The sequence below is a fragment of the Erpetoichthys calabaricus genome, chromosome 8 (assembly GCF_900747795.2).
Source record: "Erpetoichthys calabaricus chromosome 8, fErpCal1.3, whole genome shotgun sequence".
Taxonomy (NCBI): domain Eukaryota; kingdom Metazoa; phylum Chordata; class Cladistia; order Polypteriformes; family Polypteridae; genus Erpetoichthys; species Erpetoichthys calabaricus.
This window is the reverse complement of record NC_041401.2, coordinates 71,998,875-72,012,484: the sequence shown is the minus strand read 5'-3', so window position 1 is coordinate 72,012,484 and position 13,610 is coordinate 71,998,875. Positions and strand designations below refer to the sequence as shown.

Genomic DNA, 13,610 nt, shown 5'->3' with positions numbered 1-13,610 from the left:
GGGAGACTTCAATGCTCACGTGGGCAATGACAGTGAGACCTGGAAGGGCGTGATTGGGAGGAATGGCCCCCCTGATCTGAACCCGAGCGGTGTTTTGTTATTGGACTTCTGTGCTCGTCACGGATTGTCCATAACGAACACCATGTTCAAGCATAGGGGTGTTCATATGTGCACTTGGCACCAGGACACCCTAGGCCTCAGTTCGATGATCGACTTTGTGGTCGTGTCGTCGGACTTGCGGCCACATGTCTTGGACACTCGGGTGAAGAGAGGGGCGGAGCTGTCAACTGATCACCACCTGGTGGTGAGTTGGCTTCGATGGTGGGGGAGGATGCCGGTCAGGCGTGGTAGGCCCAAACGTGTTGTGAGGGTCTGCTGGGAACGTCTGGCAGAGCCCCCTGTCAGAAGTAGCTTCAACTTCCACCTCCGGCACAACTTCGACCACATCCCGAGGGAGGTGGGGGACATTGAGTCCGAATGGGCCATGTTCTGTGCCTCTATTGTTGAGGCAGCTGACCGGAGCTGTGGCCGTAAGGTGGTCGGTGCCTGTCGTGGCGGCAATCCCCGAACCCGTTGGTGGACACCGGCGGTGAAGGATGCCGTCAAGCTGAAGAAGGAGTCCTACAGGACCCTTTGGTCATGTGGGACCCCGGAGGCAGCTGATAGGTACCGGCAGGCCAAGCGGAATGCGGCTTTGGTGGTTGCTGAGGCAAAAACTCGGGCGTGGGAGGAGTTTGGTGAGGACATGGAGAACGACTTTCGGACGGCTTCGAGGAGATTCTGGTCCACCATCCGGCGTCTCAGGAAGGGGAAGCAGTGCAGTGTCAACACTGTATATGGTGGGGATGGTGCGCTGCTGACCTCGACTCGGGACGTTGTGGGTCGGTGGGGGGAATACTTCGAAGACCTCCTCAATCCCATTAACATGCCTTCCAATGAGGAAGCAGAGCCTGGGGACTCAGAGGTGGGCTCCCCCATCTCTGGGACTGAGGTCACCGAGGTGGTCAAAAAACTCCTTGGTGGCAGGGCCCCGGGGGTGGATGAGATACGCCCGGAGTTCCTCAAGGCTCTGGATGTTGTAGGACTGTCTTGGCTGACACGCCTCTGCAACATCGCATGGACATCAGGGACAGTGCCTCTGGATTGGCAGACCGGGGTGGTGGTCCCCCTCTTTAAGAAGGGGGATCGGAGGGTGTGTTCCAACTACAGAGGGATCACACTCCTCAGCCTCCCTGGAAAAGTCTATTCAGGGGTCCTGGAGAGGAGGGTCCATCGGATAGTCGAGCCTCGGATTCAGGAGGAACAGTGTGGTTTTCGTCCTGGTCGCGGAACAGTGGACCAGCTCTATACCCTTAGCAGGGTCCTGGAGGGTGCATGGGAGTTTGCCCAACCAGTCTACATGTGTTTTGTGGACTTGGAAAAGGCATTCGACTGTGTCCCTCGGGGAATCCTGTGGGGGGTACTCCGAGAGTATGGGGTACCGGCCCCCCTGATAAGGGCTGTTCAGTCCCTGTACGATCGGTGCCAGAGCTTGGTCCGCATTGCCGGCAGTAAGTCGAACCCGTTTCCAGTGAGAGTTGGACTCCGCCAGGGCTGCCCTTTGTTACCGATTCTGTTCATAACTTTTATGGACAGAATTTCTAGGCGCAGCCAGGGCGTTGAGGGGGTCCGGTTTGGTGGGCTCAGGATTGGGTCACTGCTTTTTGCAGATGATGTTGTCCTGTTTGCTTCATCAGGCCGTGATCTTCAGCTCTCTCTGGATCGGTTCGCAGCCAAGTGTGAAGCGGCTGGGATGAGAATCAGCACCTCCAAATCCGAGACCATGGTCCTCAGCCGGAAAAGGGTGGAGTGCCCTCTCAGGGTTGGTAGCGAGATCCTGCCCCAAGTGGAGGAGTTCAAGTATCTCGGGGTCTTGTTCACGAGTGAGGGAAGAATGGAGCGTGAGATCGACAGGCGGATCGGTGCGGCATCCGCAGTAATGTGGGTGCTGCATCGGTCTGTCGTGGTGAAAAAGGAGCTGAGCCGCAAGGCGAAGCTCTCAATTTACCAGTCGATCTATGTTCCTACCCTCACCTATGGTCATGAGCTATGGGTAGTGACCGAAAGAACGAGATCGCGAATACAAGCGGCTGAAATGAGTTTCCTCCGCAGGGTGTCTGGGCTTTCCCTTAAAGATAGGGTGAAAAGCTCAGTCATCCGGGAGGGGCTCAGAGTAGAGCCGCTGCTCCTCCGCATCGAGAGGAGTCAGATGAGGTGGCTCGGGCATCTGATCAGGATGCCTCCTGGACGCCTCCCTGGTGAGGTGTTCCGGGCACGTCTAACCGGGAGGAGGCCCCGGGGAAGACCCAGGACACGCTGGAGGGACTATGTCTCTCGACTGGCCTGGGAACGCCTTGGGATTCTCCCGGAAGAACTAGAAGAAGTGGCTGGGGAGAAGGAAGTCTGGGCATCTCTGCTCAAGCTGCTGCCCCCGCGACCCGACCTCGGATAAGCGGGAGACAATGGATGGATGGATGGATGGCTTTGGAATCCCAGTTTACAAGGAAAACATTTTCAAACAAGTAGAGTGCTGGTTTACCCGCTAGCTCCTTGTGTTCCCCTGATTTCAGTTCTGTTTACCTCTTTGTGTCCATAGGTGAAAAAAAAAATTACATATCAGAAGTATGGGTCTCCCAATTCATAGTCCAACTCATTAACTACATTTTAGTGTGTCACTGGGCCAAGCCATGGTTTCCAATGTGTGAGGTTTTCTTAAATTCTGGCTGTGAGTAGGGCAGAACTGCCAGCTAGCCCCTTCAGCTATGGCACAAAAGCTGTGGCATTCACTTTATGAGCTTCCTCTCTATCTTTAACCATGCAGGGGGACATTATTTTACATTTAAAGGGTGATAAACATACAGATTCACTCCATTGGTGATTTTAAATGTCCTCATTATGACTGGTCTGTGTGAGTGTGGCCTGAAGCGTACTAGAATCCTGACATGGTTTGGTTCTAGTTTTATGCCCATGGCTATGTGATTGGTATGAGCAGATTTAAACAAATGTTGCTTTTAAACAAAATTGGGTTTACAATGTCAGAGTGGAGTCATTTTGCGCAACCAAATACTGTACTTTCTAAATTATGCTATAAGAGTCACATAGTACATACTGTAAGTACTTTAGAGTAACTTCAGCAAATGCAGGAATGCCATGTGTGCTCAAAACATGTGGTGGTTGCCTGATGACTTCATGGGATGGGTAATTCTGAAAAGGAAGTATGCAGCATCAGCCCTAGAATGCTGCTTGACTATTGCATTGACTCAATAGTGTTTGTCGAACTTTCACGAAGTTTGTCTCATCACACATAATGTGTCTCCAGTAATCCATTTACATTTCCCTGATCATTGATTCTGCATTTGATCAATTATCCTTTTGTCTAGATGTCTCAGCAACAATTGTCTTTGATATTGTCTTCTAACACTATGAAATACCAATCCTGGTTTAATGGCAGAACTAAGTAGTGGGTTTCTGAATCAGCTTCACTAAATTGTAATTTCACAGTTCCTACAATTGTGTCTTGATTGTGTGACATAAAATGAACCAATGTTCATCTTTAATAGAGGAGACAGAGCCCCAGCTGATGCAATAATGCCGACAGCTGCTGCAATGGAAGCAGTGACTTCTCTCAGTAGCTCTTCAAATGACGCTAAGAGTGTCTGCATGCTCTCCATGATTAGCATAAGGGTTAGCTGACAAAGCACCATCATAAAAAGGACCCAGTTCTCATTTGACTTTCCTGGTTAAACAAAGGTTAAACTGAATAGAAAGTCAGGTCCGGCAGAGAAGGCAGTATGGCTGGAAATTGAAGGCTAGCCAATTAAAATCTCAAGTTAACTCCTATTTTCCAATTTGTCCTCATGTCAAGTCCCATCCTCTGTGTTTGTCAGCAGTTGAAACTGAGTAACTAAAGGTTTTAAAGGTCATCAACATCTTCTCCATGTACAGCAGGCTGACTCGGGCACAATTTTATGTTTTGTAAGCTTATACAGTGATGTTGCATGTAGGGTTACTGTCTCAAAGATCTTTATCCTTGGTTCAGTGTCCTTCTAGATTGGTATTTATTTCCAGTTTTCTTGTCCTCAGTATGTTTGAGAGTATTTGCTCTGTGATTTATGGTTTTGTCTCACACTCCAAAACCATACAGGTGGGAGGGTACACATGTGACTGTGTGCTGTAAATGAGGGTTAGCATGCAATACAATCAACATTGCATATGGTACTGTGTTCCATTTTTATCATGTCTTCTGTACTAAATGTTGACAAACTCTTTAAGATTTAACATTTTATAAAGCTTTTGCATTCATCTTTTTTGGTGGAGCCTCTATTATAAGATTTGAAATATTTTATTAGAGATCTATGCACTGCAAGTTTAGGGCACCGCATTGCTTTTGTAAGGAGCTTTTTCCCTTCCACCATCATTAAATGTTGAATTTGTTTTATGGGGTTCCAACTCAGCGAATTAAAGTCACTAGTTGTATGTTTAATGTACGAAATGTTTCCGTTAGGTCAGATTATTTCGGGGCATAACATGAGTTACCACAGCTATGCTGATGACACGCAAGCTGTATTTATCAATAGCACCTGATGACTCTGACCCTGTTGTTTCACTAACACAATGTCTTACTTGTGTTTCTAAATGGATGAATAGTCATTTTCTCAAGCTAAATAAAGAGAAAACTGAAATTTTAGTGATTGGCAATAATGGATATAATGAAGTTATCAGAAATAAACTTGATGCATTAGGATTAAAAGTCAAGACGGAGGTAAAGAATTTAGGGGTAACTGTTGACTGTAACCTGAATTTTAAATCGCATATTAATCAGATCATTAGGACAGCATTTTTTCATTTAAGATACATAGCAAAAGTTAGACCTTTTATATCATTGAAAGATGCTGATAAATTAGTTCACACTTTTCTTTTCAGTCGACTAGATTACTGTAATGCACTTATTTCAGGACTACCCAAAAAAGACATAAATTGTTTGCAATTAGTGCAGAATGCAGCTGCTAGAATCCTAACTAGGAAAAGAAAATCTGAGCACATTTCTCCAGTTTTGATGTCACTACACTGGTTACCTGTGTCATTCAGAATTGACTTTAAAATACTGCTTATGGTTTACAAAGCCTTAAATAATCTCACTCCATCTTATATATTGGAATGTCTGACACCTTATATTCCAAATTGTAACCTTAGATCCTCAAATGAGTGTCTGCTTAGAATTCCAAGAGCTAAACTTAAAAGAAGTGGTGAGGCGGCCTTCTGCTGTTATGCACCTAAAATCTGGAATAGCCTGCCAATAGGACTTTGCCAGGCTCATACAGTGGAGCACATTAAAAAACTGCTAAAAACTCATTACTTTAACATGGCTTTCTCATAACTTCATTTTAGTTTAATCCCGATGCTCTGTATATTCATTTAATTATCATAACTATTCATGGTGGCTCTAAAATCCGTACTAACCCCTACTCTCTCTCTTCTGTTTGTTTTTCCTGGTTTTCTGTGGTGGCGACCTGTGCCACCACCACCTAATCAAAGCACCATGATGTTCCTACATTGATGGATTAAAAGCCAGAAGTCTACATGACCATCATCATCAAGTCCTTCCATGAGAACCCTTAATACAAAGAGGACTGTTCATTTATGTTAGGTAGAATGTCCAGAGGGGGCTGGACGGTCTCATGGTCTGGAACCCCTGCAGATTTTTTTTTTTTTTCTCCAGCCGTCTGGAGTTTTTTTGTTTTTTCTGTCCTCAGTGGCCATTGGACCTTACTCTTATTCTATGTTAATTAATGTTGTCTTATTTTAATTCTTACTTTGTCTTTTTTTTTCTCTTCATCATGTAAAGCACTTTGAGCTACATTATTTGTATAAAAATGTGCTATATAAATAAATGTTGTTGTTGAAAAACATGAAGATTAGGTTGGTTGGTGATCATAAATCTGCCCTCTGTGAATGTATGCAGGGTGTCTGTGAGTATTCCCTGTAATTCATTGGTTTCATGTCCAGGGCTTCTAGTATTGACAGTGGTTACCAGTGACCCTGAGCTGGATATGTGGGTTATAAAATGAATGGGTAGGTTTTATTTAGCCATTTGCTTTGTTGTCAGGGGCTGTCATTTGTTCTTATGTAAATCTATAGGTTACAATCACATCGACACCTGTAAATGTTGTTGTTTGCAGATATTTGTCTGGTCTTTTTGCAGCATTAAGTAATCCAAAAATCACTTGTTTTTGTTACATCTGTGTGTTTTTGGAATCCTACCTATTTGTAAGTTTCCAAGAGTAATTATGTTTTACAGACATAAAACAAGTCTGTATTGAGATTAGATGATGGTGGCATTAGTCCTGAAGGCCTGTCATTCCATTGCTGAACTTGGAGTATACCAGTTGTTTCAACTATAGCTTTAAAAATAAACTTTTGTGCGTCAGTCAAAAAAGGGCCCCACTGCAAACAAAAAGTACATAAATGTTTAGCAAATATGCCTGCTGGTTGAGGGGCAGATTGAGCTAACTGCTGTTATAAGCAGTGGAACAGGTGCAGTATTAAGGTGAGAAACTATCAAAATTGTTGGAAAAGTGACTTTTGAGGCTGCTCAAAATGGAAGATTACAGGTGGGTGAGCTCAGAATGTGGTGTCTTAGCATGTAATTGGCATTCAGTCACAGAGAAAAAAAATACCACAACTTCAGCTCTGTAATCTATATATGTTATAAGTAAGCTTATTACGTACAATATTTCTTCAGACTCGCCAATGAAATGTATGCTGTAGCAGTAGAGGCTGTTATCGACCTCATGAACCCTCATGTACCACGCCAAACACCAGGTAAAAGTCCAAGACTTACTTATTTTATAATAATTACGTGCACAAAGCACCCTCCACTCCACACTACACATACAATAATCAATACTCTCTACCAATACCAATCCTCCTCTCCCAGACACTTCGCCACCCTTCCTCCCAGCTCAGCACAGTGTCTGGGCTTTCCCAGAGTCCTTTTATACCCCCTGACCCGGAGGTGTTCCTGTCCAACAATCCACAAGTCCTTATTACTTCCGGGTCAGGGTAAAAGACCTTTTCTTCAACCTGGAAGCACGTCGTTTCTCCTGTTCATGTAACCAGGATGTACTTCCAGGTTATAGGGCACATGGCAGTCTGACAGCCTCCCTACAGCGACTCCCGGTGGCCCCCATGGTATCCAGCATGGCTGCGCATACAAACTACAAGGTCCATGAGGCCCTGCTGGAATTCTGGGAACCTCCATGCTGTTGGGAGAGCTCCACCTGGCGGCCTGGAGGGGTAGGCCGGAATATTTAGCCAGCCATCCATCACAATGCACACACACATACACACACACACACACACGGTCACACCTCTGCTGTATATATCTATTTAATATTTGTGTACATATTATTTATTAAACCAGTTATCATATCAGCTTAACCAGAATTGTCTCCCTACTTCTGAAGTTCGCCTTTAGCTGCTAGCTTTCCCTGTAACCAATAAAGTTGTTGTTGACACACTGAGCTGATTAGATTCCTGATAAGTTCAGTAGCTTTCATTTGCTGTAAGTCTGAAGAAAATTTGCATCACAATTCCTTGTTTCCATATAACTTACCATTACTCCACTCATCTTGTATGTTTTTATTTTGTCCGTTATTTGTTTCCTAAAATATTTCCTAGTCAGAGAAAAATATATTTATTATACATTATTAAATAATTATTATTAACTAGACAAAGAGCCTGTTTCGACAACATAAGATGAAACGGGCACGAGTTTGTGTCAGCAGTGTATGAAGAACAAATGATAAGTAATGAAGAAGTTGTGTTGTAATGATTATAGTCCGCTTTACTCATTACTGTACAGGCTTGTACTGTTAGTTGATGAATTTTCCAGGCCTATAGTATATTGAATGATGAATGTTCCAGTACAATATGGACTAGTAATAAGTATAAGCACCACAAACCTGATATAGGTGTATTGAATGAATGCGTAATTGAATCAGAATGCATAATTAGGCCTCGAGCTGTAGTCGAAATTGCCTTTCAGGCCTCTAGAGCTTTAATCGAAGTCGCCTTTCTCTTTGAATTTTTGCGGCCGTAAATTCACCGCCTGCCGCGATGTTGGGGTTGGATGTCGGTCTCGTAAGGTTTTTCGGGCAGCTGCGCAGAAGGCGACTGCGCAATCGGTTTCGGACGGATGTGAGTGAGTGTGGGAGGCGGCAGGCGAATTATGTATTAAGATTATTCACTTCTGTTTTTTCTAATATATATTTTATACACATTACTTTTACACCTCATATTTTGGTATAATAGCTAAAAGTTCTATTCCAGTTTTATATACTGGATAGCCACTGGTTAGAACTGCTTGTAGCTTTCAGTATTGTTATTACTATTATTGTTATTATTACTTTATCCTGTTTTTTTTCCCTTTCAATATTGGGGGAAAAAAAACAAGTCCAGAAAATCATTGATTGTTATTATTAAATTTAACAAACATTCTCAGTTCTTGGTTGTTGGAGGCAGGAACCTATCCTGGCACCATCAGGATCAAGGTGGGAAGCACCTCATATCCATACTCAAATGAGGCCTATTTAGAATTCTAGTTAACTAAGTTTTTTTTTCCTCTTTCTCTCCAGGCTTTGTCCTGTTTGATCCTCTTCAGTCCATCCACTAGCTTGACTTCCATATTCTGCTTAACTCTGTTTAAACTAATCTTAAGAGGTTTTGGACAAATCATGAAGGGTGTGGATTTTTTTTTTAAAACCTTTTATCAAACCCGGCAGAATAAATGAAAGGTGACTAGTGGATTAACCCCTCTAAGTGGGGGGTGGCGGTGCTTAGAGTTGCCTACCGTAATGTGGGAAATCAGGATTAATAAAGTATCTATCTATCTATCTATCTATCTATCTATCTATCTATCTATCTATCTATCTATCTATCTATCTATCTATCTATCTATCTAATATTCTCTGTCACTCTCCATTCTGCTTGGTTACGTATTATTTGTTTGCTTGCTGTTTTCAACCATGACTTTCAGCAGTTCAGCATTATTAGGTTTTTTTTCTACATGCTGCAGACTTCAGTGATTTTTCAGCCTCTGGCATTTTCTTTTCTCTCCATATCCACACCATATTTACACGTGTTTTGTTTTTGCCTGCATTTGTCCAATCCTGGAACTCACAGAGAATTTGCCAGCAGGTGCAGAGGGACAGGAGTCTTGCTAATTATCATCAGAATCATGGTAAAGGCATTCCTCCTCCCACCCCCACATCTGCTCCTGTTACAGCTGCTGTATTTGGCTCTATAACTCAAGTGTCCAATAGATTGGACAGACAAACATGAGCCCTTTCCCTAGTTTATTTTTTCTGATGTGTAGTGTTCTTTTTTTTGATCCAGTCCTCCCTTCCATAGATTGAGCCCGTTCTTTTTGGACCCTATTATTAATTGAGAACTAGTAAGTGAACATATTCACCATCCTATAATCCCAGCTCACAGTTTATCTGTTCATTGGGCATTCCTGGGAAGCTCTTGACCGGGTATAATCAAGAACTGCTAATACTCCTCCGGAGATGCGCAAGCTAATGCAGTGTTACTTCTGAACAAGGCAGAGAAGGGAGAGAGAGAAAGGGTGGATCTCGTGAAAAGCATCTTGTTCTTTCCTTCCTGTTTTTCTTAGAAGCTCTGAAAAGACAAGGAAGCCTCCAGGGATTTTCCTTAGGAGCATGGAGAGAAAGGGAGGGGGGTTGGGGGGCTGGCAGAGGAGGGTACCACCCTGTTTTAGTTACGCCTCCACTGTGTGTGTGTAAGGTGCTCTGTGACAATCGGGAGAGGGAGGTCTGTTTGCGGGCTCACTGCTCGCGAAGGGGGAGGTTGCTGTATTATTTTTCTTTCTTCCTTGCTCTTCTGTTCTTTCATCCAGCCAGGAGCTCGCTTTAGGATTTCTTGTTTTTGCCTTTTTTTTTTTTTTTTTTTTTTTTTTTTTTTTGCTTTGATGTGTTTTATGAGATGAGCGGCACTACTCCAATCTGAAGAGAAAAAGCAAGCGAGAACTGCTGGACAGCTGAGGATGGAGCATCTTAGCCACCGTGGCCTGCCCCGTCTGTCATGGATCGACACGCTCTATAGTAGTACGTCTCCTATTTATTTGTCTACTATTCTCATTTGAACAGTTTATGGGGGTGGGTTGTGTTGGCTTTGCAACGTGCGTTTAGCAAAGCAGTAAAAGCTAAATGCAAGCTTGTGGAGTGTCCAGATTCAGAAGTGACAGCTGCAGGCAGCCCAGTTGTGCATGAGTGACAGCTGAGTTGAACAGTCCCAGTTTTAGACATTAGTTTAATGTGCTAGTGAGTGCTGTAATGGAAAATAAGCCAGGTCCTTCCTGATATTGCCATTGGTGTGACCAGTCACACCGAAAAATGCATTTTAATTCAATTAAAACAAATGATCCAAAACACATACATACACACAAAATGAGTAGCCCACTTTACAGTTCCAGATTTTGTGTCTAGCTAACCTTTGACCTATATATTATAAGACATGTATTGCCTTGATGGGCATTAATATGTTATTTGGCTTGATTATTTTAATTCTTGAGATATGTCTTTTTTCTTTTGTAGTCATGGTGTTATTCCAAATTCTAATCCACCTGCCACAATCCTTAGGCAGATGACTTTAGTAATAAATAAACAAGTGCAGTTACCGGGACTACTGAGCTTCCAGCCTAAAATCATAGATGCCTGGCTTCTTGACCATGTCTTACAATCCTACGCTGCTATACTGCTGTGAATGGCTTCTCAAGAAGTAGCAAGGAGGGGTGGCTTTCTGCAGCGCACCAGATTTAAGAGCTGAGCGTGAGCTTATGCAACAGCTTGTTAGCACCTGATTTAGAGTATGGAGCAGGGCTGCATACTAATATCAGTCTGCAGAGAGTTGTTTGCTCCTCTCTGTCACTAAAGGTTATTTGTATTTGTGCTGCTTCTTAGTCTTCAGTGGTTCTGACAACTGTTGCCATCAAGGGGATGTTCTAAGATGACCAAATGCTCAACAGCTAAATGGGAGCATTTTTGTGCCATCATGATACACAATCAGAAATTAACTGTAAAATCTTTTAGTGTGTGTTTTTTCCATTCTGTTTGGTATCATTATTTTTGAATAATCTGTTTTGTAGTGAAATAGCCTAAAAGTTTGCCTAAGTTATCAGCATTGAATAAGTTCTTAGTTTTATGTTGCTATGGGTACACAAGTCATTTAAATCTGTACCAATATAGAGTGAGCATAAAGCAACAACTCCTACCCATATTTATATATTTATATACAACTAGTTAGTATTTTGATCTTCTAGAAGTTGTTGTGGTTATGCATCTTTGTTTTATTTTTGAAAGTGCTTACAGTGCCCCAAATTGCTTGTGTTTGAGTATACTGTATGGCCCTATTTAAAATACCATAACTTTAATAAAGAGATATTGGGCAGACCATGTTGTGTGGAGTTTACAATTTGATCAGTGTTTGGAATTTCTCAGCTTGGTTAACTGCAACTGTTATAATAGATTTATTTGACAAGCACTCAGAATTGGACAAGGCTATTGGCTCTTCACTCTCTCTAATTCATCCATATATCCATTTTCTAACCCAGTTAATCTAACAGTAATGCGGAATGTCAGGGTATTGCAGCATGACCACAAGGAGCCATCCCTAATTAGGACACCCAGAGCTTATGTGGCACATTTAACGCTGATGGTGATTTTATAAAAACACAGCACATCAAGACAAGAAGACTCAGCTATTGTCGGTTATGGTGTTGCTCTAATATAGCATAAGGATTATAAAATATGTAAATAGAAAATAAAGAAAATTAGAACAATGCAAAAGTTTAAAATCAGTACATATCACTTCTCTCTTCTTTTTCACTCTCTTCTTTTAAATCACGGAGATTCTCTGTCTCATTCTCTACATTACTGTAAAGTGTGACTTAATCTATTAGTTAAAGTGTTTTGCTGCCTGAGAAGATCAGACTTTGAAGGAGTAATGCGAGGCAATAACATGAAGTGAGTTTAGAATTGGAAAAAGGTAAAGGTGCAGTCTTCTTTCAGGATCAGAGTCCAAAAAGGTACGTCATTGAGATCTAGACAGACCAGATTTCTAGAAGTTAGGGCTACAAGCTGCTGAGATTGGAGGGTGTTTTGATGTTTAGGAAATTAAACTGTAAAATATTGATTTTGATATTCTGAAATGGCTGGGATTTGTGCCAAGGCTGGTAAACCAAAATAAATTGTATAACTGATAGGACTGTACTGCACAGGGATGTGACAGAACTGAAGAAATAAAACAGTATGAGAATACCGCAGGCCATTTTTCTGGATTCCATAGGATTTTATCAATCAGAATTGAAGGAGACAAAGCTATGGATCACTAAGATAATCAGATGTCTAGGTGGCAGTACTGCCCAAAATAGTACTGAATTTTTTACATATTAAATATGGAGGATGATGAGGTTTGAAAATAGTGCATACTTATTTAGGGTAGGATCATGTGTCTAATAATGACAACAGTAGGATGCGTAGATTATTTTAAATCAATCTTCTGGAGAGTGAAAATGGAAGATGCTTGGCTCTTTTGGAATCAAACTTTAAGGCAGGAAAGCAGAGTTGGGCAGAATTCTTAGATTTCAAGTTCAGTCTTCCAGTAAGTAAACTTGAAAAAAATATAGCTGTGGCAGGATCAGACTTCTAAGATGATAAGATTTGAAAGTACCCTATTGGACATATAAACAAGTAGGAGTATACTTTATGTATTATCAAAACAGTTTAAATATCTGGGTATAATTATTACAAGGGAAAGCAAACATTTTTTTAAATGCAGTTTTGGTAGTATGATTGAAAACCTCAAAACAATATGAAATAGATTGTTCTTGCTCTATTCTTTGTTAGCTGGGAGAATCAATATTGCCAAAACAAATATCCTCCAAAATCTCCTATATCTTTTTCAGAGCATCCTTTGATACATGAACACATTTTTAAGGAGTTAGACTGAATTGGAACTGAAAATGACCATGTATCAAAAAAGTAAATCAGCAAAAATCTAAAGCATAGGGCAGCATGCCACTGCCTAACTTTCAGTTCTGTTACTTAGCTGAAAATATTCATTCAATAAAATTTTTGAATCTTTTGTGTATATATATATATATATATATACCGTATATAATCTTAAGGAATGATGGGAAAAGGGTTTTTCATTTAATATTTCAGAAAACAAATTAAATTCAGCCATTTCTATAATACATTCTAGTTCAGTATGCACCAAGCATGCCATATTTCAGTTACCGTATATGCTCACATATGAGTCAGGTCTTGAAACCCGAAAAATCAATCATAAAATCAGACCTTGACTTATACGCCCGTTCAAAAATGCAGCAGTTATTTTTTTGTTTTTTTACATCTTCTTGCTTCCTCCAGTCTCAGTTTCTCAGACACATCGGATTTTGTTGCAGCAGCGCAGTTACCAATTTCTTTCACTACTTCAACAACGTTTAATTTAAAACCAGCTTCATATTTTCCTTTGATCGAACACCCCAT

The 13,610-nt window shown here is 41.7% G+C and overlaps 1 protein-coding gene across 2 annotated transcripts in view; it reads left to right on the top strand.

Moving 5' to 3' along the window:
* The window catches only part of abr (ABR activator of RhoGEF and GTPase), a 374,781-nt gene that overhangs the window by 85,180 nt on the left and 275,991 nt on the right, over nt 1-13,610 (top strand). Inside the window, exon 1 of one of the 2 annotated variants that reach the window (XM_028806776.2) lies at nt 9,784-10,166. The exons of the other annotated variant lie outside the window; for it this stretch is intronic. Within the exon in view, the coding sequence (XP_028662609.1) occupies nt 10,106-10,166 (61 nt within the window). The 5' untranslated portion in view covers nt 9,784-10,105. Of the gene's footprint in view, nt 1-9,783; nt 10,167-13,610 lie in introns of those variants that run through there. 2 annotated transcript variants of the gene reach the window in all.